The 27799-nt window shown below is 37.6% G+C and overlaps 1 protein-coding gene, 2 long non-coding RNA genes and 1 pseudogene across 3 annotated transcripts; 1 reads left to right on the top strand and 3 right to left on the bottom strand.

Moving 5' to 3' along the window:
* Nucleotides 1-181: 181 nt before the first annotated feature.
* LOC131788669 (rhamnosyl O-methyltransferase) lies at nucleotides 182-3930 on the bottom strand. The gene is made up of 5 exons (XM_059105760.2): nucleotides 3792-3930; nucleotides 2967-3125; nucleotides 1952-2253; nucleotides 1206-1471; nucleotides 182-527 (listed from the first exon to the last, which is right to left on the bottom strand). The coding sequence occupies exons 2-5, from the start codon at nucleotides 2998-3000 to the stop codon at nucleotides 482-484; spliced, it is 648 nt and encodes a 215-aa protein (XP_058961743.1). The 5' UTR covers nucleotides 3001-3125; nucleotides 3792-3930; the 3' UTR covers nucleotides 182-481.
* Nucleotides 3923-16822, bottom strand: LOC136283241 (uncharacterized). The gene is made up of 3 exons (XR_010718666.1): nucleotides 16618-16822; nucleotides 13210-13320; nucleotides 3923-4045 (listed from the first exon to the last, which is right to left on the bottom strand). It is a non-coding gene; the product is annotated as an uncharacterized lncRNA (long non-coding RNA).
* Nucleotides 16042-27799, top strand: LOC131788671 (uncharacterized). The gene is made up of 3 exons (XR_009340536.2): nucleotides 16042-16583; nucleotides 17764-18041; nucleotides 27147-27799. It is a non-coding gene; the product is annotated as an uncharacterized lncRNA (long non-coding RNA).
* On the bottom strand, nucleotides 21279-23376 carry LOC131788670 (uncharacterized; annotated as a pseudogene).

Below are 27799 nucleotides of genomic sequence, written 5' to 3'. Positions count from 1 at the left end.
GTAGTGACCATCACAACGAAGATCACTTTCATATTCATTTCTTAAAAACCGCAGTTTACAGATATGATTTTCATGTATTCACAGTCGTTAAAAGGATAGAATTGGTTCACGTGGGTAAAAGGAATTTTCAAAGGTTGTCCCGTCCTCCTCCCACAAGACTTTCAACGAGTTTCACTCTAGATAATTTTAATACTTCTGTTTATTGATCTGTTCAGCCACGAAATCAGGCAAGGAGCAATTTTCTCGAGCTAAAAAGTCACAAACCACTTAATCTGAAGGTGCCCATAAATTTATCTTTCCACGACCAAAATACTTAGAAGCAGAAGCTGCCAATACAATAGCAGGCGACTGTTGCTGCGAAGTGAATCATTAACTACTAATTTGTTTCAAAATAGTTTTTATTCCATGAATTGACCAAGCTTATTTTGAATGATTTCTATCATTCTTTCTTGAAACCCAGGAGAGACACGATGAATGACCTCTAAACGCGTTTGAGGAAACCGTTTGAGTTCCACGTAACATTATACCTGCCATACAAAAGCAAAAAAATCCACTTTCATAATCAAATATGAATCTTTGTTAGTCTGTTCACAGCCAATAAAAATTTCTTTTAAATGTTATCCCAAAGCGAAAGAAACCCCGGGGGGTGGGGGATTTAACGAGTGCTCCCGATGGGGGTGGGTGGTCGGAGACAAAGGAAATAAGCGACCTGTGGAATAATTGTTGTCACAGAATTCATCGTTTCTCAAATAGCGAAAAATTATCGGGGACTAAAATGTCATTGATATGAGATCGATCCAAAATATGAATGAGATGGGGAAATACTCTTCGCAATTCTTAGTAAAGGTTGTTCCACCCGGTTTTCCAGATCCTGCATGCTCGTCTTTCAGACCAAACATCATTTTTCATACCCGTCTTCATCCCTAATAGCGTTTGAAATTTATTTCCGTTTCCGAACCTGGATTACGAAGGCAACAGTTTGAGGATTTGGTCCAAAAATCTATCACGTGTTTTACAGCTTAGTTAAGCTTTGCACCATGTGAAATGTAGGATGTAGAAAACACGTTAAGACCAAAATCCTCCGACCCTCCCCCTCCCCCTCACCTCAGGTGAAAAATAATAATCGATCCCTTATCGCCAGGTTTTTCTTGTAGCTATTGCCTTTAATTTGAAGCTGATTTTTAATATGTGAACTCGTTACTCACCCAAAGAGGTCTGTATATAGTTGGTCAACAAGGTATCTCTCTGAATGAGTTTTCATAAATTCCTTTAACTTATCAAGTTTCGAATGTCCAAACGGAGTATACCCAAGCTCTTTGATTAGTCCCTGGCCAGGCCGGTTTGGTGCTGATGGATTAGTATCTTCTATACAGATGTAGTCACCAGGCTCCGTAAATTTGTCAAAGTATTTCAGTACTCCAACTATATTAATATGCACGTCTTCGGTAATGAACCAAGGATGTGGGAGAGTCTGTGGGTGAAAGTTACCTAGGCTCAACTGCGGTTTCTCTTACAGTTAAGCTTTATTAGAGATAGATGATCAAATTCAGTAAAATATCAACAACAGTCTCCGTTTGGCCAGAAAGTATGCTCGGATATCGTCTGTTCTCAGACGCGAGCAGTATTGCGAGAGCGAAGCTCGAGGAGACCTTTGAGCTACGAGGAACAGATAATGTCCAAGGACAAATCTACGAGTATATTTTCGCACCAAATGAAGGTTCCTTTGTTTGGCATCTGTCAAATCTTTTTTGGTACGACTTCAAAAACAAACAAATATGTCCCTTCTTCTGTAACAACAGAAAAACCCTCTCTAATCGTGAATTGAATTCATAACGAAGACTTGATCGTATTGGAGATAAGAAATATATCTAAATATTAGCGAATCTCATCTGAGAAATATCACCGGATATTCCCAAGTTGATGGATGATAATTGGCAATATGTTTTCTTACCTGAAGCAATTCTGGAGGGAAGTATTTTTCGATTTCATTCGAATTTCCTTCAATGAAAGTTACATCTGGGCATTCCTTGGCGACTGGATCCAGAAGAGAAAGATCAATGTCCATAGAAAAGACATGTGACTTCACACATAAAATTTTCAGCATATATGCTGACCACAAGGCTGATCCACCCTTCCATGCGCCAAGCTCGATGACTGTCTGAGGCTTCTCTTCCCAAAATAACTTCTGCACTGTTGCGAGACTAAGACAATCCTTCAAGAATGGCACTCCTTTCCAGGCATTCAAATACTTTCCTTCAAAGAACAACGCTCATTAACTACTCTAACCTGTTGGCAAGCCCTTATGTTAAGCGCTGCAGGACCAGAATTTCTTTGCCCGCGGGAAGAGGTTTACCGGGGGTCTGGCACTATCAGTGCCAAGGTCTTTTGCCTGCTTGCGTTGCACGAGGCCTTACACTTTCTCGCGGGCGCAGAAATGCTCGTCCCGAAGCGTTAATAACGAGGGTCTCACGGGCTAGAATTACTCTTTCTCTAGTCTCCTTCACAGTCGTTCTAAGGAGTGTCACGCAATGCTTCACGATGTTAGCCCCCCCCCCCCCCTCCCGCCCTGTTCTCTTGGGGGACGTGTTGCGTGAAAACCTAACGAACGACTGCAAACGAGACATCTCTTACTTTATCAATTTTAAAAGAAACAACTTGAACATATACACTTCTGTGCGTCCTAGATGGTCACGCCTTCTCAGTCCTTTGCAGCCATGAATAATTGTTCCGTTCTAGTACTAGTTTACAGAACTACGACCAGCTCTTCTGCTCAACACGGTCAAAATAAAATTGTCTTTGACTGTCATTAATTACGCGCGTTCTATGGTCATGAGCATGTGCGTAAGTCCTTTGCAACCTGGTTTTGCGGGAAGTATTGTGCTTCAATCAGATTTTTTCTTCTGGGCCTGTATAGGTCTCTTAGCTTTGATTTTCTCTTGGGGTGGGGGTATGAACATCAATCTTACCATGTGCTACTTTCAACATCATGTCAGATGACATGTCACTCGTGTCTAGTCTTTCCTAAAATCGGACACATCGTTGTCTGCTGGAAATCTCCTTCATGATGACTGGTCAGATGGCACGGTAATCGAGGTTATCCATTTTCTCTATTTCAAGGGCTGCACCTGTCGAAAAACGGATAACTGTTTCTCTGCGATGTTTCAATGAGTGAAAGAATCCCTTCATTATCTTGTCACAAAATACTCTTAAAATATCACCAGGCATTATCTAAGCGACGAAAATACGCACGGGCTCATGAACTAATCAAAAGCACCTGTGGAAAAACGGATAACTGCGTCTCTGTAATAGTCCATTTTAAAGTTGCACGCTTGCTTGCCAAGCCTTTTAACAGGATTGAGGCTAAGGGCGACTTGTTGTGCAACAAACCTTGCTGCTTCTCAAATGTAAATTGCCTTGTTATTATGAACTTGTACAAAACCGAATAATTGCTCTTCTGCAATTTATGAATGAGTGAAAAACTTGATTCTTCATCATTATTGTGCGACGAAATATTGTTGGAACGTTGCAGGTATAAATTACCGGCTTATATTTAAGCGTCGAACATATACAGGTGCACATGAAATGACCACAATGAGCGTGCTACTAATGATCTAATAATAATACGGGCCTTGTCTTCTCATTGCCTGTTTGCTGGATAGTGTATTGATATTGTGGGGAGAAGCTACGTACATGTTAATTATTTCCTGGAGCTGGAAGGTTAAGCATTGAAATGTGTTCCACGGAAAGTGAGACACTTCATAGTCGTTCTCTCAAAGTAACTTTTACAATACCTCGGTTACCAGGTAGATATATCCCAGCCGTTCTTGTAGATCACTAGGATGTTGCTTATGGTCTGAATCGCTCAGCTCACACAAGGATCTTCCTCCACTCTGGTCACCATGGTTGTAAGACAAACAGCGGTTGTCAAGGTAACATTCGATTTCACAGACGTCTGGGCTTCCGACTGAAATGTTCTTGATCACTTGATTTACGAGAGCTTTCCCTTCCCTGAGTGAGACGAACTGGAGCACCCTGCAACCTTGAACTGAAAGATAAGGCAAAGTTATCTATGATGTAGATAGAAAAATAAAAGAATTACTTGATCGGTCATCTCTTAATTGTGAAACGAAAAGGTTGACATTTCGTAATAACATTCATAAATAATCATACGAATTTGTCAGCATCATCTTTACTCGTTGAATAAACGTCTGCTATCAAATAAAAGGCTCTGACAGCCAACTCATTCATATTATTTGAGGGATGAGAATGAGTTTTTGTGTGTAATTGCACTTCATGGTTTGTTTCAGTTTTGCCTAATTTTATTGAAATACATGAACGTGTGCTGTGTGATACATTGCTATGAGCTTCATATAAGTATGCCGTGTGCATGGATCTTCATAATTGTGGGCTGAAAATGGGTAGGGGTGGTTAATTGCCGGGTTAGGTGGAAGGATACGGTAATGCCCACAGGGAACTAACTCTTTGGGGCTTTGGAGTGATGCATTTCACTGAAAGTGAGCAGAAGTGAAACATACCACCATTTGTTTGCTTTCCTTGCAGTTTCACAAATTCTTGGAACCTCTGGTTAGTTTCTTAACAACAGAGGACTGGGTAGTAGAACAAAGCAAGTGGGCCAGTGATGCATAAAAGGATTGCGCTATAAATTGGCGCTTGCAACAGTGCCCACTATTAAAATCCTTCAGTTTACGTCGAGCCCCTCCCATAACTTTTCTCATGGTTGAACAACAACGACAAAAACAACTTGCGATGAACAACAATAACATTCTGAGGAATGGAGGAGTGTTGTGAGGATCAGAAACCCCACATACCTTCTTTGCCTTAAGTGGCATTATTGACAGAGTATATTTACTTCTTTACCTTCATTTACAAAATGCTTTTGTCCTCTTTGATCGCAAGAACAACTTGTGGTGGGGTGTGCCACCCGCTTATTCAAACGCTTACCCATTTTAGACCAAAATATGCGATTTTCCTTACCCAATTTCAAACCAGACTCTTAAAAATGGCAAAGATCTATACCCTATTTCAAACAAGCAGGCAAAAAATATCCAATTTCAGACCAAAATGTCCAAAATCCACACCCGTTTTCAGACCAAAACGGCTAAAAAACCATAATGTTGGGGGCAGCACATCTATATAGCTTATAATAAGGGAGTACCCCCGGGAAGTGGCGTATTTAAATCATAGCAACAGCAACCGTGAGGATGACAAAGTATATTTAGTTTTTTATCGTTATTACTCGGGCTTTCCAAAGGAAACGCCCGAGGTATAAATTCGGCTTCGTTTTCATTGTTTTTTGTTTTGTTTTGTTTTGTTTTTTTTGCGTTCAGTCACGAAACGCATGCGTGAAAAGTAAGCGTATGCGTAGAATGAACCCTAGAGCGCATTTTTTAAAGCAATGGCTGCCTTCGTAGACAATTCCTTGCTTGATGTACACAAAAGGAATTCGATGGCTATTACGCTCAATATACATACAAAGTCACACACCGTTCGCGGTAGACCCACACTAAGACTTGTGGAGCGTTTTGGGAACGGGTCGGTCCGCGAACTTTACGAGAGATCAATTTGTGAGCGATCCTTTGCGAGTGGACCTTTTATCGAGAAATATCAAGCGAAACCTATATCAAACGAGCTATCTCATATTATGTTTACATGTAAAACACAACCGTGTATTTAGAAGTGATCGAGAACCCAGTAGAATACCAGAAGCTACTCTGAAACGTCTCAAAAGAAAGGGCAGAAAACTGAAGGAATTTGTTTATGAGCGTATTCGTCCAAGCATACCGAAGTCCTCGTGGCTACGTTGTTATGTGAATGTTAGAAGAGTTACAAAGAATGTTTGTAAGCTTAATGCGAAGAGGGTAAGATTAAATGAAGTTACACAACACGAGAAGTATTTGTTGAATTGTTCTGTGAGGGTACATCAAAGGATAATTAAATTGAAGTATAGAGCAAGTCGGTATTTATCAATGTTTTCTTGTAATAGACCCACGTGTCTTTATAAAAGTCAGACACACGTCTCAAACTATTGTAAATTTCAACTGAGTTCAGATATAGAGAAAAACCCTGATCCAACTCCAATGTACATTGACCCTAGCAAAACAATAACGGCACCACATAGCCAAGCTAATGAGTTGGTATTTGGACAAAATTCAGGACAACACTGTGTTGCAGTGAGTTTATGCTCTTTGATTTTCAATAACAAACAAAGAATCAGTTCTGCTAATGATCTCGTGTCAACAATGAATATTGGAAATCAGTTGTATTCAAGTTTGTCTCAGCTAACCAGAAAATAATTTTTAAAGTAGACAGAATTACCCGCACTTTTAAATGTGTTCAAGACTGACTATGAACTTCAATACAGTGAGAGCAACACTGGTACTATTCATCAAGACGCTACAATAGAAGAATATCAGTACTGTACCTCCTTGGATAGAGCCTTTCAATCACTTATATCTGAAATTTTCAACAATTTTGTCTTGACAATAGGATGTACTGCAGTTTCTATCTATTGTAAAGGTAATGTGGGCTTGAAAATATTCAATGCTCATGCAAGGGATATTTATGGTAGAAGCCATCCTCAAGGTACATGTGCACTGCTTGAAGTATCATCACTGAATAGCTTAGTGCATTATTTTCAAAGTATACATAACAATGATATATTTGAGTTGAAAGGGGTTAACATTAATAAAATTCAAAATAGTACCCTTTTTCAGAGTCATGCCTGTGAAACCAGAAAGTTCAATGTGAGTTGTGCTGTGGCCGTCTATTCACTCCGCTACTCCGTAATAAAATCATGTAGTTATTGGAATTCAAACACCCTATCTAATGTTATTCAGTATGGCAAAAGATTATATGAAAATTCATCTTTAAACAAGTATTTACCATCAGACGATTTGCCAAAAACTGTTGATGTTTGTGGAACTGAAGTAAGTTTAGATCTTAAAAGTGATTACAGTGAAGGAATACTGTCTGATTCAGTTCTGATTCTTAAAAATCTTGTAAGAAATAATAGTGAATGCACGGGGTAACAACATGGAAGTCCAAAATGAAGAAGAAGAGGAAGACCCTTTAAATGAGCATTGGTCACCTGCCAATGAGACATGTCTACAGTCAGTCATTCCAGATTACCCTATAGTTACTGAGGAACATAACTCCAATAACTCTACAGGTAGAGAAATTTACAATATAGCCACCGGAGAAAACACATCCACTGTCTTTCATGACTGATAAACAATGTGAAGAAATTGCATTTCCAGTACAATTTTCTTAAGGTAAATTTGGTTACACTGCTGAAAGAGATGCTAAATTATCACCAGTAAAATACTTTAATGCCAAACTGTTGCACTATAGTGGGCGGTTTGCTACAAATCCAGAGTACTTTTTCTTTGCACACTTTATTATTGAGTAGAAAAAAGTATCTGACAGCATTTCATTTCTAATGGCAAAAACATGAGATCTTTAAACACTCAGCAATGCCAGGCATACAACATAGTACTATCGTGATGTAGAAACAAGGTTAAAAACATGAACAGCTTAAAACCAGTGCATGTACAGCTAATCCATTTGTTTATAACAAGAGGTGCAGGTGCAAGCAAATCCCACCTTATTAAAGCAATATATCATACTGCTGCAAAGACCTTTAGGCTTGGATTTACAAATCCTAAAAACCGATTGTGCTATTAATGGCTCCAACAGGAGTAGCTGCCATCAATATCAATGGTACCACGATACATACTGCTTTAGCAATTCCTAAAGAAGCAGGTGATAATCTTCCACCAATATCGGACCAAAAGAGAACATAAATAAGAATGGCTCTATCAAATTTAAAACTAATAATCATTGATGAAATCTCTATGGTATCAAACACCACTTTGCTGCATATCCACCAACGACTGAAAGAAATATTTGTCACACCAAACAACCAACTGTTTGCAAGCCTAAGTATTATCGATGTAGGTGATTTATATCAACTTCCACTGATCTGTAAGAGGCCTATAATTGATGAATTCAAAAATCATGTTCACAACTTAAGCCATCCTTGGTCAGTTTTTCAAATGATGGGTTAACAGAAATTATGAGACAAAAAATGACCAACCATTTACAGAGTTACTAAATAAATTCAGAACTGCAACACACACTAAAGGTGATATTAAATGCATTCAGTCAAGATTTGTCAACCCAACAAATACCGTTACCCAACACATGCATTGCATATCTTTGCTGAAAATGCACCTGTTGACATGCATAATAATGAGCACCCTGACCATTTAACAACATATCTCTATACTTTTAAGGCTACAGACCAATATCCACCAAATTTTCCTAAGCAAGATGATATTCTGCTTGCAATTGACAGAAACGAAGCCATTGTACTACTTATGTTAGATTTATCTGCTGCATTTGACACTGTGTCTCATGAAATACTACTAGATAGGCTGTCTCAATGTTATGGTATAACAGGGTCAGTACTGAAATGGTTTGCATCCTACCTATCATCTCGTACACAATTTGTTCAAATTGAATGCTCAAGATCTTCGTTATGTGAACTTAATTGTGGTGTACCACAGGGGTCTGTCCTTGGGCCTCTGTTATATGTTCTGTACACTTCACCAGTGGCTGATATCATAAAGAGACACAATCTTATGTACCATCTCTATGCTGATGACACTCAGCTTTATGTGTCATTTAAATTAGGTAGTGATGACCTTCTCTCCTCAGTAAAATCTAGAATTGAAATATGTGTACAGGAAATCAACAATTGGATGATTGTTAATGGTCTGAAGCTTAATGAGGAAAAAACCGAGCTGCTTCTACTAAGTTCACGTTATTAACCCAGTCCCTCATTGGAATTTGTTCGTGTTGGGGGTGAAACTATTCAACCATCCTCTTCTGTTCGCAATCTTGGAGTGATACTCAATCCCAGTACTGATATGGAAGACCACATTAAAAAGATAATCATATGCAAAACATGTCATTTCCATCGAACTAATATTATTAAGATTAGAACACATTTGGATCGTGAATCTGCTGAAGCAATTATTCATGCTTTTGTGACCACTAACTTGGACTATTGTAAGGCAATTCTACATGGATTACCTAAAGCTCTCTTAAACCGCCTACAGCTAGTTCAGAATAGGGCAGCGCGCATTGTAACGTTCACAAAGAAGTATGAACATATAACTCCCATTTTAATAGATTTACATTGGTTGCCTGTTGAATACTGCATTACTTATAAAATCTTATTGTTAGTATATAAGGCTATCAATGGACTTTCACCAAGTTATATATCCAATTTGCTCAGCTTTTGTACCAGCTCCTGCTCTTTGCGTTCTTGTTCGAATAAGTTACTTCAAGTCCCAAGAACTAAGCTTAAGTCTAATGGTGATCAAAGATTTTCTATTGCAGGACCTAAATTATGGAACAGCATACCCGCATCTTTAAGAAATGCTGATTCCTTGAATTCTTTCAAAAAACACTAAAAGACATATTTAATTCGCCAAGCCTATTTTGATTTGTAAATATATTTCTATTTAGTTTCCATGCTTATATATGTAGTTGTTAGATTTTTTAGTGTTTTTTAATACATTTTGTGATATTGTTAAGCACCTAGAGCAATTAGTGATATAGACGCGATATAAATAAAGTTGTTATTATTATTATTATTATTATTATGAAGCAAGACCTTGACAGAGTATTAGCTGGGGGAAGATCAGAAACAGGAGGTCTTGACTCTGTAATCTTGGCAAAAGAAAATGCTCGAGTGATGCTTACTACAAACATAGATGTAAATGATAGACTTATTGATGAACAAATGGGTGCTACAGGGTTTGAGCTAGTATTTGATCACTGGGGGACAATTTGTCCCCTTAGCAAAAATTTTGGAGGACATTTTCATTTTTAGGGGGACAGACAAATTAATTTTTATTCGACATTTTCTTTTTTTACATTCATACAGGCAAGCCGACAAACACATTTTTTTACCTGATCCTTGTAAGACTTGTAACACAAGAAAAGTGATACAAAAAAGAAAAGTTATGTTATTGATGTCAAATTTCTTTTTCTCGTCATATTTAAACAGAGGATCAATGACTATGCTTTAGACCTCAAAACATTACACAGCAGAATCTCGTCCCGGCATCGCCTTGTAAACTTCAATTCCTTTCTTAATCACTGGTAAACGTAAATGTACTAATTCTTCAGTTGGTTCTAGCCCAATCATCAAGGGCTGTAGAAAAGAGTTGCTGCAGAGTTGAGGTTCTAAAATTTGTACACCCTTCTGCCATTGCAAAGGGGTTTGTCTTCTTAGATTTCCGACAAAAATAGCAGAACATCGCCTCTTTTTCATAGCGCAACCATGTGTGATCTCGCAACCAAGTTTTCAGGAAAGTTCGTGATTTTTTTCGGTTTCCTTCGATCCTCATTCGTTTCTTCCTGATTAATACACTGTTCTTCTTCTGTATCATTTTTCTCTGATTCACTCTGGCTTCGATTCCGAGCGAAAAAGCTTTCTAATGTTCGAACACGTTTTGATGTGACATGTTACTGCGCTTTTCACAAACATGCGAATTTTGAAGTTCAAAAGCCAACTGACGATTAGGTTTTGTCGCAAAATTTTACTTTCACAGGTTCAAAAGGTCATGGTTTGTGATTCGTCATTGGTGGATTTCAATCCGTTTTGTGTGTTTCTGTGTTTCAAGGTTCGTTGCTTGTGATCGTAATTATGATTGAGGGCAGCGAAAAACGTAATTGTGAAGGCGGCTTTTGAACTTTTGAGTTTGCATGTTTGTGAAAAGCGTAGTAAAGATTGCCACGTGCGTTCACCATGCTTGGTTGAGCATGAGACATACGTGTTCAGTAAAGTGTGACTGAAACGTGACTTTAGAATGAACTTTAAACGTGCAAGAAAATATACTTTCCACATTCTGTTTTAGCTTGCAATTTCTGTACCGAGATAAAACTCTTCGTGTGTGTTTCCTTTCGAGTTTTTTCCCTAAATTTTGAAGGGGACAAATTGTCCCTTTGACTGTATTTTTAAGGGACAATTTCAATTACAGTGCGGGATTGGCACAATGGCGCGGCCTGGCTCAAACCCTGGTGCTATTAAAAAAATAGGCATAAATCACACCACACAAAAACCAGTTGTTATTTACATCAACTTTGAGGACTCTCAAGCTGGAATAAAAGCTACAGAAAAGTGTAAAGATAAATATGCCAGAGAAAATGGAGTTGTGCCAATTCAACCTAAACTTGCTAGAATAAAGGTTAGACCAGGAAAACCATCTTCACCAGAGATACAAAGACTACAATTCCCTATCACACTAGCATGGGCATGCACTGTACACAAAGTTCAGGGATTGACATTAAATGAGATTGTAGCTAGCTTTGACCTCAATAGGCAAAATCATCTCAACTATAAGCAGATTTATGTAGCCTTAAGCCAAGCAACTTCTTTACAAGGATTGCATGTGATTGAACAAATAGAAAACAAACACATACAAGCAAATCTGAGAGTAGAAGCAGAATACCACAGAATGAGACAGCAAGAAAATGCTTACTCCAATTTACGTTCTTCCACATCAGATGCACATCTTCAAAACCCTAAAGTATACCTCTTAAATGCACTGTCCCTAACAAAACATAGTATTGACATCAAGCATGATGCATCTCTCACAAAATGTGATATTTTAGCACTAACAGAAACTCAGCTTTTACTCCACCACTCTGATGATACTATCAAACAAACTTTGCATCCTTATGAACTGCATAGACAAGAACACCCTTCTGATAAATTTTCCAGTTTAGCTATTTTTACTTAAGACAATATCAATATACTGTAAACCCACTATGTTTCAGTTATCAATGGTTTAATGTTTAATGTATTTGACTCCAACACTAACAGAACGATAAGATTCCTTTTAGCATATAGAAAAAACAATGCAAACATTACCCAATATGTTGACAACCTCAACAATATTCTTCAAAGAAATACCATTGATATCATATTAGGAGACTTCAACATCAACAACTTTAATCAAGTACCTATTTCACCACTCAAAATTCTTATTCAAAATATTAACAAGAACAGATCATCCAAGAAACTGAAGAAAGAACATTGAACCTCATGTTATAGCTTATGAATAACTCCGCAGTTAGACTTATTTGACATTGTTTACGATCAATACAAAGGAAAAGAACCCTGCATTTATACAAAATACTGAAACATCTCCATTGTTTTGTTACAGTTTTTTTATACGTAATTCCTAAAATTGATGCTCTACCAAGAGCACTCACTCTAGCTATATAAAATTGCAGTGGTTTCAGAGATTTTTTTATTAAAAACAATATGAACTATCGCACAGTAATATTGCTTCAATCTACCGACTTCTGACAACTCCCCTTGGGTGAAAATTTGGCAACAAACTACAACTCGGTACCAATAATAGATAAAAAATTCCCTTCTCCTTGCAGTTAAAGGCAAATACATTACCTAATCAGGGTTTGTAAAGCCTTGAAAGTCCTTGAAGATGCTTGAATTTAAAAATAAAAAAGGGGGCCTTGAAAGTACTTGAATTTGAGGACTAGGGCTTTTGCAATGCTTTTTCTTTGGAAATTTTCAAGTTAAAAATTACAGTGCTGAATTAACATTGAAGATGATAAATTGTAAATTTAGTTCTCTACCTTCAATGTCTTTGTGCTCTTTCAACGCAAGAATAACTTGTGACCAACAACAACAACAATTACTTGCTATCAACAACAATATTTTCAGGAATAGAGAAGTGTTGTGAGGATCAGAAAACCCACATACTTCTTTGCCTTAAATGGCATTATTAAATTATAGCAAAAGCAACAGTGAGGATGACAAATTATGTTTAGTTCTTTACTGTCATTGTCCTAATTCCTTTGTCCTCTTTGATCGCAAGAAGAACTTGCGATTAACAGCAACAACAATAATTTTCTATCAACAACAATAACTTTCCGAGGAATAGAAAAGTCTTGTAAGGATCAGAAAAGCCGCAAACTTCTTTGCCTAAATGGCATTATTAAATGTTAGCAACAGCGACAGTTAGGATGACAAAGTATTGTTTATCTTCATTAAGTTAATTTTTTGTTCTCCATGAAAATCTCAAATGAGATTTGTTTTACTAAGAGAAGAGTTTGGACTATTAATTTCCTGGACATATTAGTTACCTGCACTATTTGCTCATTCGTCTGGTCATTATAATTATCAGTATCTTCAGAGTTTGTCATCAAGTCCTCCGCTTGTGTCTCGTGTTGAGATTCATTGGACTTCGCATGTCCCTGAGATTGACAAATGAACGAGCGAAGCTTACCAGCAATGAAGTACAAACTGGACTTAATGAACTTCGTAACGTTGTTTATAAATGAAATAATGTGACTGATACCCATTTATGAAGGAGGTTTTATTTCGTATTTTGATGCGGTATTATTTCCCAGTTTGATAGCGGTTTGTACAGCGAATTGCGGTGATTTCGCCAACGAGTGATTTCGCCAACGTCACGTTCGCCAACGTCCTTGTTTGCTTCGCCAACGCGATGAGTCGCTTGGCCAACGTCCCACTGGTCACTTCGCCAACGCCAAATATCTAATAATAACTTAGTAATAGCTTAGTAAAAAGTATGCTTACTGATACTTCGGATGTAATGCTGATACTTCGGTCAGAACAATTTTAAGTTAATGCTAGTTTCGCTTGGCTGACTTCCAAACAATTTGCATATTTTTGACAGATCCAGAAAAAGCCGGCTTGTGAGCACTAACATCGCAGTAATTTAAAACTGTTGAATAACAAACTCCGATGGCTTCCAAATGTGTTCCAAAATTGTATAACTCAAAATTTTACTTGAAAAATGCGTAACGATGTGAATTAACGAGTTAACATTTTTCAGAAACAATCAGAGTTTGTTTTCCAGCCTTCAAAACGAGTCAGAAATAAAATATAACAAGTATAATATCAACAACAATTTAATTACAATTCATACTTTTATAAATATTTACAAGTGCAAAATATTTTAGTGGAAAACCTATTTACAAAACCCTCTGATTCACAAAATATTTTCAATGCAAAACTTATTTACTAAAACCTTCTGATTCAAAAAAATGTTTTAGTCAAAACCTATTTACAAAACCTTCTGATTCACAAAATATTTTCAATGCAAAACTTATTTACAAAACCTTCTGATTCAAAAAAATGTTTTAGTCAAAACCTATTACAAAACCCTCTGATTCACAAAATATTTTCAATGCAAAACTTATTTACTAAAACCTTCTGATTCAAAAAAATGCTTTAGTCAAAACCTATTTACAAAACCTTCTGATTCTCAGCTTACTTCACGCTAGTTCAGTTCGTTCATGATCAGTTAGAGCGCGCTGGTCCATTCAAACGCGAGCACGTCCTGAGTAGTTGAGCAGCGGTTTTCTCGTTGTTCTCATACTTCTCCCAACTTGCGAATAGTTTTGCCTGAATGTTTCTTGTTGTACGTCGTTGAATTCGTTTCAGTTTGTTGTCAGAGACCAGCCTAAATGTAATAGCTGTGAGTTTGCCTCCCGATCAAGTAACTCTATTAACTCTAGCGTGAAAGCAGTAGGATAGGGATCGGGAAACTCAGAAAGCACTCTGGGAATTAATCTGCCATTGTTTACTTACAAGATAAAAAAGTAAGATTTGTGAAGTTCGTTGAAGTATGAAGTCTAAATAAATGCCTTTTTAAAGCTTGTTTGCTGGATTTTTCGTAAACTTCCCTGATTAATTTTTCGTTTCAGCTTACTAGTCTATACTATTTCAAAGCAATGTCAAGACGAAGACGGAGAACCACGAGTAGGTCCTTTCAACAATCGTAAACAAAGTGTTTGAGCAATCAGGTACACGAGGTGTAACAATCAATAGCCGCATATCAGAAGTCTTCAGAAAGAAAGTATTCTGCCTTCAGAAAGCTGTCAAGAAAGCTAATAATTGTGGCTGAAGGCAATTAAACGGGCCCTCGGTATCGATTTAATATCATATCGATCTCAGTATCATACAGTTTTGTATCTTTCTTCCGTGGATTCGCCTTTCTAACGAAGGTGTATGTTGAGAATTCATTGCAAAATCGCTTTGTTTTTTTAATTTCCCTCCTTGACCTGTCCGCCATTTTGAAAATTCGTAACGGAGAGCATGCGCATTACGTGGGGTAAGTGGTTGCGTACACCTGGAACCGAGAAAAACAAATGTTCGTCGCACTGGGGAAAGAGTTTGATATTTAAAAACCCGCGACCCGCATTTTAGATGATAATGGATTTTAAGTAAGTTCATTTTAAGTAAGTTCACTGTCAGATGATAGAAGAAACTAAATAACATTGGTCACGGTTCAGTTTTGGTCAGAGTAATGAGTTTTTTTTTACTTTTAGGAGATGTCTTCTGTTAGGTGTAAGATAAGCAACAACAGTTGTATAAAAGAGAAATTAGATCCTCCATCAACTTATAATCCTGGCCCAGGTCTCTACTTTTTAGAGTATCAGAGTATATATAAGTAAATATAACTTACCAGTGTTACACATTCGATGGTTCCAGCGAAAACATCCATCGCACTGAACCGCTTGCTGCCGAGGCCGTACCAGTTCGTGACAAACAATACAGTTTAAAATCTGCGCAGTAGCCATCCTGATATTAATAGTATTCCGAGATAAAGGTTTCCGAGAATGAGTCGTAGAGTGTCGTAATCGTATGATTGAAATGAACATTCTTCGCATGCCAGTGTGTTTTATACACTTCGAAGGATCGAAATATCATACCAGTTAGTTTCAAGCAATTGGATTGGTTTATTTAGAACAATAGGGTAAAATTAACAAGTTTTAACGCAATGAGTTTACGCGTCTATTCATATGGTAATATACAAGCGTGAGTTCCTTGTAATACTTATATACTCTTGATCGAAGTTATAATATGCGCTGGAGTTAGAATTAGTAGTAGTAGTAGTCTACAATGTATTTATATAAATCTCTGTTCTAGATGTCTCAAAGGTAATTATATAAATCTCTGTTATCGACAAATAAACATTATAGAAGAACTTAAGGAAAAGGTTGCACACACGCGACTTTATTGCTCTAAGTTAAATTCAGCAACGTACAGCGCCGGTGACGCGTGGCGTGCCGTGCATTTATGTGGGCCCACTGTGTTTTAAGTTGCGCGTACAAGAGAAGGAAACTAAGTCCGAACAAAATAACGGAAGGAAACTAAGTTCGAACGGGGAAATCAAGTCAGCTTAGTCAAGTAAATAACACACAGAAGCAAGAAGAAGTAATGGTAAATTTTTATTTAGAGTAAACTAATACATTGGCGAAGTGACCAGTAGGACGTTGGCCAAGCGACTCATCGCGTTGGCCAAGCGACCAAAGACGTTGGCGAACGTGACGTTGGCGAAATCACTCGTTGGCGAAATCACCAGATACCTGTACAGCAATTGAACGCAGCAACCGTCAAGTCTGATCGAATTGGGAGCTCTATAAAGGTTTTGGTGTGAGTGTAGGCCGCTTTGATTGATTTGTGCGCTATATGCTTCAGAACTCAGGTATTTAAAGCACAATAAAGTAATTGTTACTCACCCAAAAGGACGGCAAAACAGCTAGTAGTAGAACTCCTGGAAAAATGGCAGCCATGAGAGAACGTGGATCCAGCATGCATTGCGAGCCAGACTGAATTTTATTGCCGCCTACGCCAATTTAATTTCAATTTCATTTCCGTCTACGCAATTAAATCTCCACGCAATTAATTTGCCACATTCACTACGCTGCGCGCATATAAATGAGTTAAAAACTTTTCAAATTCAGTCGCAAATACAACCTTGATCATGTGATTCATGAGAGCTTTTTCATCAATGAGTGCTCTGCAATGATCTTAAAGATAAGGAAATATTTCAGTTTAAGACAAAGTCAGTGATACGTGCTCAAAATAACAATAAAATTTTCGGGATAGCTTTCGGGAATACTGTTCCAAATTTTAGCCCCAACGATAGAAAAAGAGTTTTTATGATGATTAAGCCTAGAATAGTTAATATGGTAGAAGAAGATGCTGATCGGGTATTATACTGGTGTATGTCTTGTGTAGAAATAAAAAGATTGCAGATATTTTTAGGTGCAGAGTTAGTGGTTATATCAAGTATTAAGATTATTGAAAAATTAATTGTACGTTTTATAGCCCTGTAATTATTGTGTTTAAGCTGGTAGTACATTTTCCCTCCCAAAGAGGTAATCAAGCTTTTGTCTCGAAATATTTCTTGGTCATTTTAGCCTTGCTCCGTAGTCACAAATTCCAGGTGACAAGTAATTCGCGTGATCATTGCGGGAGACGAGTCTTTCCGCACAAGCGCGAGCTCGCCGAGCTGAAAGAAAAAAGGAAGAAAATGGACTGAAAAGCGATGGCCATATGATAAAATACTTGTTGACTGAGTTAGGTCGGGAACTCGCTGCGTTTGTCCTGTACGTTATTATCTCAAGCCAAATAGTTTCCCGTGTGGCCCTCCCACCATGACAACCTGCAACCCACTGCATAGATCATAGATATCTGTCACAAAATAAATATGCCAGATATTTAAATACACGTCATCTTCGGGTCTTGCATCTCATTACTTTTATAGTATAATTTCATCTGATCAGTTTGGATCTGCAACAGAAATTCCTTCTTTTATATCAACAAAGAGTTACTCATAAGAGCTAGACTGGTAAGTTTTCATATCTTGTTCCCATTTATAGTATTTACGGAGCATGCGTCTGTAAAACACAAAGTTCAAGTGATGAAGTGTTTATGAACGCGTTATGCAGATATCCATCTTGTCTAAGTGGGCTCGAAGCAGACTGTTTGCAAACTTCACATACAAAGATACGGGAGAAAAGTTATCGTATTTGCTAATATGCCACTTCGGTTCATCGATTGTGACAGGAGCCTATCATCATTTCATCTGATCAGTTTGGATCGCCGACGGAATTTCCTTTTTTAGATCAACAAAGAGCTACTCATAGGAGCTAGACTGGTAAGTTTTCATATCTTGTTCCCATTTATAATATTTATGGAGCTAGTGTCTGTAAAACACAAGATCCAAGAGAGGAAGTGTTATTGTACGTGTTATGCAGATATCAATCTTGTCTAATTAGGAATTTGAATGTGAAAGTGAAAAGCGTTCTTCGACAGCCATTATGCCTTGGAGATCTTTTCGGTTTCGAGACTCCAAGAGACTAAGGAATAAAATATTAATCAATTAAGGATAAGAGGAAGTGGTTGAGCGGTGAGTACACAACGGTTTGTCCTTTCAAGTACAGACACGAGTGTCGTTGTAATGCAACTGACCTGTAAGATCCGTTTGAAAATCATTGCAACATTGTCTCTCTTTGAATTAACGTCATGTTTGAGAAACGAGAGTCAAGGAAACTCTGCGATTGCCACATTATAAAAACAAGTTTGTACGAACGCAGCACTGACGCATGAAAACTTGACGGCGGAAAAACCTACACGGTAATTTTCTTTAAATCTGTTTACGATTTAGAAAAGTAACTCAATACATCAAGTTAGACGACAAAATTTACATATGGTGAATTATCGCTTCATTGCTTGTCTAAAATTCTGAAGGATCCTTGCTTAGACAGTCGCAAAGTTTACAATAACATGTATAGCAATTATGGAATTTTTTGCCAGTGGGACAAATGTGATTTCGCACAGACACGGACTAAAAGGGTCGTCTAATCGTTGCGCCAGCGACGGTCTATGGAACAAGGAGCCATAACAACGCGCAATGGACGGACCTCTATTACCTGAATACCACAAAGTGGGATTCTTTTTATTAAAGGCATGATCAACTGAGCAACGCCGCCACACCGAACTAAAAATGTTCCTTCTTTAAACACATAAGTGCAGATTTTCTGAAGTAAGGAAAATTTGGTGAAAAACACAATCTGAAAGAAGGTTCTTTGCCACTTCAGTATATGTATAGGTAATCACATGATTTCGAGTGCAATTTGGAATAAATAAGCACGAGTAAATTTTTTTAAAGACTAAAAAAATTGCACGAGCCCGTAGGGCGAGTGCAATTTGTGGTCTTGTGAAAAAATTAACAAGTGCTTGTTTATTCCAAATTGCACGAGAAAAATCATGTGATTACGTGTTAATAAAATACATAAAAATACGAGATGGCTTATCATAATTAAATATAAGCAAAGTGCGCGCATCAAGTGCAAAATATAATTTATTCAAACCGTGCGTTCGGTCAAAACAACCGCGTAGGATCAAAACAATAATAGGCAATGATATCTTCACATCTTTAAGGTGCAAGAAAGTTCAAAGTCCGACTAAACAGTTCAAGGAATTGTTCAGTCTGTGTCCGAAGCACTTTCGATGAAATGGAATCGTCGTTTCCGAGGTTTAACTATGACTGTTTTTAATTTCGGCGTTGGATCGCTCGAGCAAAGCGTTAAGCTGGGTCGGATCGTAATTTTCGATTTCCTTGGCGAAAGAAAACCTACTTAAAACGCCGGCCATTGTTTCGCTCCCAATTTTTCAAATTTTGTTGCGCCGTCCAAGGCTCGCATTTGATTGGCTATCTATGAGTTTCTTTGATTATTGACCAATCAGAATGTCTGATTTGTTACTTTCTTTGCACTGAATTAACCCTCTTCTGCACTGAACTAACTCTCTTCTGCACTGAATTACCTGAAAACTGCATTTATCTTAACCAATCAGAACTGAGTAATTTTTCCATGTATATTATTAGCTGGGTAACATGCACTATACATTATATATTCTTGACCAGGTCACTTAACAATATTGAAGAAAAAACGTTTTAATAGCCATAAACAACCGCTTCACAGTTGAATTGATTCCGACAATTTTTACAACACAGAAAGGAATTATTTTTCGAGAAATATACAGGGATAGAGAAACACATGTACATATATATATATATATATATATTCTTGACCAGGTCACTTAACAATATTGAAGAAAAAAAGTTTTAATAGCCATAAACAACCGCTTCACAGTTGAATTGATTCCGACAATTTTTACAACACAGAAAGGAATTATTTTTCGAGAAATATACAGGGATAGAGAAACACATGTACATATATATATATATATATATGTATAAAACATCTTACATATTATCGTGTCAGTAGAAGATCTTCGGAAATTTCCATGCACATTTCTGGGTCAATTATAACTGAACATCTTTTATTTTGCCATATTAAGAGAAGATCTACGGAAATTTCGATACACATGTCTGGATCGATTATTACGAAACATCTTGCATTTTTCCACGTTACTGGAAGATCTATGGAAATTACTATGCACGTGTCTAGATCAACTGTAACTGAACATCTCTTATCTTGCCATGTCAATAGCAGTTCTGTGGAAATTTCCATGCACATGTATGGATCAATTGTAACTAAACATCTTTTATTTTGCCGTGTTAATAGAAGATCTATGGAAATTTCCATACACATGTCTGGATCGACTGTAACTGGACATCTTACATTTTTCCATGTTACCGAAAGATCTATAGAAATTTCCATGCACACGCGTGGATCAAATGGTAACTAAACATCTTTCATTTTGCCATGCATGTTAATAGAAGGTACATGGAAATTTCCATACACATGTCTGGATCAATTATAACTAAATATCTTCCATTTTGCCATGTTAATGGAAGATCTATGGAAATTTCCATAAACATGCGTAGAGCGATTGCAACTGAACATCTCACATTTCTCCATGTTACTGGAAAATCTATGGAACATTTTATGCACACGCCTGGATCAATTATAACTGAAAATCTTACATTTTGCCATTTTAATAGAAAATCGATGGAAATTCTCAAACACGTGCCTGGATCAATTATAACTAAACATGTTACATTTTACATCTCGCATTTTCCCACATTACTGGAAGATCTATGGAAATTTCTATGCACACGTGTGGATCAACTGTCACTGAAAATCTCACATTTTGCCCATGTCAATAGAAGATCTTTGGAAATTTCCGTGTACATATCTAGATCAATTATAACTGAAGATCTTCCATTTTGCCACGTTAATGGAAGATCTATGGAAATTTCCATAAACATGTGTAGAGCGGTTGCACCTGAACATCTCACATTTTTCCATTTTACTGGAAAATCTATGGAACATTTTATGCACACGCCTGGATCAATTATAACTGAACATCTTACATTTTGCCATTTTAATAGAAAATCTATGGAAATTTCCAAACACGTGCCTGGATCAATTATAACTGAACATCTTTCATTTTGACATGTCAATAGAAGATCTATGGAAATTTCCTTACACTTGTCTGGATTAATTTGTACTGAATATCTCATATTTTTCCATGTTACTGGAAGATCTATGGAAATTTCTATGCACATGTCTGGATCAATTATTACTGAACGTCTTACATTTTATCATGTTAATGGAGGATCTACGGAAATTTCCATGCACATGTCTGGATAATTATAACTGGACATCTTTCATTTTGCCATGTTAATAGAAGATCTATAGAAATTCTTATTAACATATCTGGTGAGATTGCAACTGAACATCTTACATTTCTCCATCTTACTGGAAGATCTATGGAAATATCTATGCACACGCCTAGATCAATTATGACTGATGAAAATTTCCATACACATGCCTGGATCAATTATAACTGAACATCTTTCATTTTGCCATGTTCATAGAAGATCTATGGAAATTTCCAGACACATGTCTGGATTGATTGTAACTGAACATCTCACATTTTTCCATGTTACTGGAAGATCTATGGAATTTCTATGCACATGGCTAGATCAAAGATAACTGAACAACTTCTATTTTGCCATTTTAATAGAAAGTCTATGGAAATTTCCATAGACATGTCTGGATCAAACATGACCAAGCAAATTCTAACATTATTAAACATGTTCATTACTCGAATGTTGGTATCTACAGAAATGTTCAGTCTTTTATGTCTGACCAAAATAATTGAATACCAGTACGTAACACTTTATCAACTCAGTAATTATAGGCATGTCCAAAAATTGCCATCTCACACATGTTGGTACTAAAATGACCTTAAATATCTTACAGTTTACCACAGTACTGTGTCATCAAGAAATAAGCAGACCTATAGATTGAAGTTTTAATGGAAAGTCTATATCTACATATAAGCATGAACATGCATTTTACCTTTTTTTAACTCTTTGTACCTCCTTCTTAAGTATTGTGCAGACTCCTTTCTAAGTCTATCGTTCTCATCTAACTCAATATCAAAATAAATCACAATTTCTTTAGGAATTTGGGTGGAAGTCCATCCAGGCCATGATACCCACTTTCCTTTGTAGCTACCCTTAAGCCACTGCACAGTGAAGAAGGAGTTAGTGATCTCTCTTACTTTGGCCAGATGGGGAGGTTTGTAGTTGCTGTCAAGATTAACCACAACAATGCTACCTGGTAGAATTCCTTCAAAGTTATCCACCTGAGTAACTTCAGCAGTCGGCCTTCTATAGGCTCCATTATACACCTGCATGTAAACAAATTGTAAAGTCAATTTATCAGCATGACTATTCAGTTCAAAAGATAATAATGTTTAAGTTTTTGGATAGGCAAGTGTGTGTTTAGTCACATCAAGAAAATTCAGCTGTGGCTGACACGACTGATTAAAACAAATGATGGAAAGGTTTGGTGGGCATATGTACTTCAAGGAAAATAACCAAGTTTACATAAGCAGGAGGCTTGAATTGAGCATACATTGTGTATCTTTTGAGCATAAATCACCTCTCGCACAGGAGTAACTTGAGTTCTGACCATATCGTCCACATCCTCAGGGACCCCTTCAGGTTTTACCCCAGGAAACCCAGACCATTTCTATCAACCTTTGATTGTTTTAGCCTTTCTTTTTCCTCGTTGGTAATGATATCTTTCAATGGCCGAGAGATTGCCCTTTCTGGTGGATGCCATCTAATATTTTCAGGGTCAAGTAGTAATGCCCAGTCTTCTTTATGTTGTTCCAGAAACAATCTTGATCTGTAATACTTTACAATGTCTGTTCTGAGCCTTTGAAGATCAAGCTTCTCTGTATCTGGAACAACATAATAATCTGGGGGGGGGGCATTTACATTAATTTTCGCATCTTCCTAACATAAATAATGAGATTAGCAGGCTTAAAAAACTGTAGCACAAAAACTCCTTCTAGAAATTTTGAATTTAAAGGACATGAATCAGACAATACTGAATGACATGACTACAGACCATAGATAAGCTGCATTAACTTACAATAATTAAGCAGCAACAATGTTTGTGACTTTTCTACATGCCATTATTTTTAATTATTAGTGTGCCTTGTATGATGTCAGTAACAAAATGTAAAATCATTGCACAAAAACTGAACAAGACAGGTATTTATGAAAAGAGTGTACTTAATTGAAAGTATTGCTAGGATTTTTTTGTTTTTACTCATTCTTCATTGAACAGCAGATTCCACTTACTTTCAAATGACTAAAGGGGTAAGTTTCTAAAGAAACTGTGGTGCTGCGTCGGTGGGAGAGTATAGCAGGTAATTTAGTGTTAACAACTGGGTTGCAAACGTAAATTAGCCACCGTAAAGGGTAAAAAAGCTAACCTTTACGGTGGCTAATTTACGTTTTCAACCCAGTTGTTAACACTAAATTACCTGCTCCACTTACTTTCACTATGGTTAACCACTGCTCTGGATCGGGGCTAACAGGTTTCCAGTTTTCCTGTTTATCACTTCCCCAGTTCTTGTATTGCATGACAACTTTTCCAGATGGAGCTTTTGTAAATTAAAAAGCATGTGGGTTTGAAATGTTGTGAAGTGTGGTTGAAAAGGATGACATCCACTCCTTTACAGCAAACACATGCTCAACCTCCACAGCCTTTGGAGATGGGGTGTAACATCTCTCAAAGGATGTCATAAGCTCTACAAAGTAAGGAGACAAAAAAACTAGATAATGGATCGGTCCATTTGGTCAGGAGAGGATACACATTGATCAATTGAAGAGTTAAAAAATAACTGTATGATCATATTAATTGTGCACATCAATCATGTGTGCTATAGGTGGCCTCGGTCGACATATCGGCCGATACATCGGCCGATATATCGGTCGACTATCGACCGACTATATTTCTTTGCTCATGCATGATCAGGGCAATCCCTGAAGGTTGAAGCAGTGTTTTCCTTCATAAAAACCCATTCCTGATTTTGAAAGGGCATCGAAAGCTTTCAAGAATGAAAGATCGAGCCATAATCTTTTATGGGAAGCACTGGATAAGTAATGGTAATTGTTTTCCCTCAAGGAAGACATGGATAACATATTCTGAAAAAATTTTGAGTTGAACTCCGCTCTTAAATCTGGCGATCGGTGATAGCGCGGTGGATCCGAATGAATCAAGAAGATTGCTTCCTCTTGCATTGATTCATTTAAAAATCCCTGATGTAAGGGACTTCTACAAGTGAACTTTGATGCCGTTGAAATAAGCTTCTGAGTTTTCATCAAGACTAAAGGATATTTCGACATTTCAATAAATGTGCTTTCAGAACAGCAAGAAGGTGAAAAATGTGAACGGTGAAACTACAATTTACTTTGAGTTTTCTGGATTTTATAAAAGTTTTTAACAGAAGTTAGCTTGACTGAGGTAAATGTGTTTTCAAGACCTGATTTACTTTCTTAGTTTTGTTTGACTGAAGATTTAAGGCTGACTGAAAGTAGTGTCTGAATTTCAGACGTAATTCTACACTTTTTTTTTTTCTCAGAGGGCGCGGTAACGAATCTTGCAGTCTGATTGGTTTTTAGCGCGGTATGTATTTTCCTATCTCTGCCCACGGGCACGGTAACAATTCCGTGAGTCACCGAGTACATCCTTAGCTTCGTTGCCATTCATCATAAATAAATTTTGTTTTTCAGCTGGGCACACTTCCAAGCAAAGTCACGACTTTGAGCAAATCAAGTCCATTTTGATAACTTATTAATGACCTCTTTTCTCACTCTCAGATCGGTTTGGAGATAGAAGATATGTCATTAAATGGGTTGACACGCGGCCTAAAACCAGTTATCAATCAACTTTATTCCTTTACAAAAAGTAACTTAAGCTTCCAGGTGACAAGTGATTCGCGTGATCATTCCGGGAGATGAGTTTGCCACACACGCCCGAGCACGCCGACCATGACGCGATGCACTCGCGTGCAAACTGACGATAAAGGGAACCGTCCACAGACCGTCACCGCCAAAAATACAGGCATAATAAATGGTTTGTAATAAACAGTAATGGTTCAATGGTTCTTTCGGAGAACCATTTATCTTATCTCAAGAGATTTATTTGAAATACAAATGGACAAGTCGCCTTTGATGAAATGAAATATTCAAACAAAAGATGGTTTATACAATCCGGAAACTGTGTAGCCACCCTTGTTGAACTGATTCAATAAAAACACGATTGGCCAAGTGTTAACTGAAATGGTTCAGTGTCGAAACGACAAACGGTTCAGCTAATTGTACTTTAGTTCGGTGACTTGACACAAACGGTTCAGAGTAGTGTGAAATGGCTTAAGTTATCGGCAAATTGTTAATTGTAAGCCGCAACGGTATAGTATCGCATCAATCTACTCACCGTAGAGTGAAATGGTTTAGTGTGACCCCAAATGGTTTAGCGTGACGACTAATGGTTTAGCGTGACGACAAACGGTTTAGCGTGATGACAAATGGTTTAACGTGACGACAAATGGTTTAGCGTGACCCCAAATGCTTTAGCCTGACGACAAATGGTTTAGTAAAAAACCGAAATGGTTTAGTATTACAACAGCTGGTTTACGCTGTAACCGCAAAAAACACATAAGTGAAATGGACAAGTAAAGCTTGAAATGAAACAGTCTATGTGGGGTCTTACGTCACAACCTCCAACTCGAATTTGGCGCGAAATTCGTCAGAACGATCGCGTTAACGAGATATTCGCCCCATCTCCACTCGACGTTCAACAAAGGAAGAAATTATTTCTGTAGTCTCGTCTACTAGACTCAGCGCAACTTATTCCGGTAATAATCATTTTGTTATGTTTGCCCATTTTCGCTTGTTAGCGAATAAATTTATACCATCATCATCTTGCCGCAATATTAGTAAGTAAATGATATTTGGGATGAAACCGTTTTCATCGAGCTGGTGAACGTTCAGTAGCTTAACAATCAATTACTGAAAATGAAAATAAGCTTAAACTTATATTTCACATAATTTCAGTATATGATTGATTAGTATAATGGCTGTCACGCGATTTTTCGCTCCTGCTTTACTAGTAACTTTGGGTGTACTATTGATAACCATATGGTTAGATTTTAACGAAGAGAAGCCACTAAGGCCCCTTGGTTCAGTCGCTCGCTTCAACGACAATCCAGGGAGAAACAAAGACTATATAACAAGGCAAAGAAAACAGGATCTGTACATCACTGGAACAAGTTTTTTGTCGTCAGGAAACGCATGCACAAAAATCTAAAGTCTGCAAGGGAGAAGTATATCAGCGGCCACCTTTGTGAGGCAATCAAAGACAACCCAAAACGATTTTGGTCCTGCACAGAACGGCTTGAACAAAAAAATACAGGGATAGCAGACTTTGAAGTCGACGACAAAGTTATATGTGATGGTGGTCTTAAATCAGAAATTTTAAATAGCCAATTTTCAAGTGTGTTTACTAAGGAGGACCTTGAAAACATTCCAGAAATGGGCTCTGATTCTACACCTGGCTTGGGTCCTTTAATTATCTTAGAACAAGGAGTCTTAAAACAGCTGTCTTCATTAAACCCTAATAAGGCCTATGGCCCAAATTCCACCCGGTTTCTCAAAACTTATGCCGCAGACATTGCTCCAATACTAACCGACATCTTTCAAGACTCTATAGAGAGTGGTAGTGTTCCCCACAGGTGGAAGGAGGCCGGTGACTTCTGGCGTACCCTAGGGTACATTCCTCGGCCCATTGCTCTTTTCATTATATTTAAACGACTTACCAGACAACGTGCAATCATCAGTTAGGCTCTTTGCAGACGATGCTTTACTTTATGGCATTGTCGCTAGCGATGCGGACTGTGACCTTCTCTAATCTTACCTACGCAGGCTGGAATCCTGGCAGCATCATTGACAAATGGCGTTTAATCCTTTCAAATGCAAAATTTCTACCATCTCAGATAAGGACAATCCACCCCAGAGAAAATACGTCATCTGTGGTGTAGAGTTGGTAGCTTCCCATACCTAGGGGTTACCATCAGTAACAAGCTCAAGTGGTGAGCCCATGTTTCCATGACAGCAACTAAAGCAAACACATCGCCGGGTACAATACAACGCAACCTTTGAAATTGTCCAAAGAATGTAAAGGAAATTGCATATCCATCCCTGGTGCGACCGAAGCTGGAATAAACAAGTGTGACTTGGGACCTGTTTTCGACGTTTTTAAAGAAAGACATCAGTGCTCTGGAAAGCGTTCGACGTAAAGCAGCTCAGTTCTGCCCACAGAATTGTAATAGACATGCGAGTGTTACGGACATGATCAAAGACTTAGGGTGGGCCACGCTGGAAACGAGAAGGCAGTCACTTATGTACAAACTAACTCATGGTCTTATTGATATAGATGGCTGAGAATATTTAATTCAACACTTTGAGAGCCGCACGAGGGGAAGCCATCAATTTAAATTTCGCGTGCCGTATGCAAATAAACACGTTTTTAAATTCTCGTTTTTTCCAAAAACTATAGTGGACTGGAACTGCCTCCC

Source organism: Pocillopora verrucosa, chromosome 9, assembly GCF_036669915.1.
Source record: "Pocillopora verrucosa isolate sample1 chromosome 9, ASM3666991v2, whole genome shotgun sequence".
NCBI lineage: Eukaryota > Metazoa > Cnidaria > Anthozoa > Scleractinia > Pocilloporidae > Pocillopora > Pocillopora verrucosa.
Note: the sequence above shows the minus strand (reverse complement) of the source record. Positions and strands in the feature narration are given on the sequence as shown.

Coding starts and splice junctions, on each gene's coding strand:
- LOC131788669 (XM_059105760.2), bottom strand. CDS start 3,000: ATGTCATCTGACATGATGTTGAAAGTAGCACATG. Junction 2,254..2,966: donor GATGTTGAAAGTAGCACATG/GTAAGATTGATG, acceptor TGTTCTTTGAAG/GAAAGTATTTGAATGCCTGG. Junction 1,472..1,951: donor TCCCTCCAGAATTGCTTCAG/GTAAGAAAACAT, acceptor TTTCACCCACAG/ACTCTCCCACATCCTTGGTT.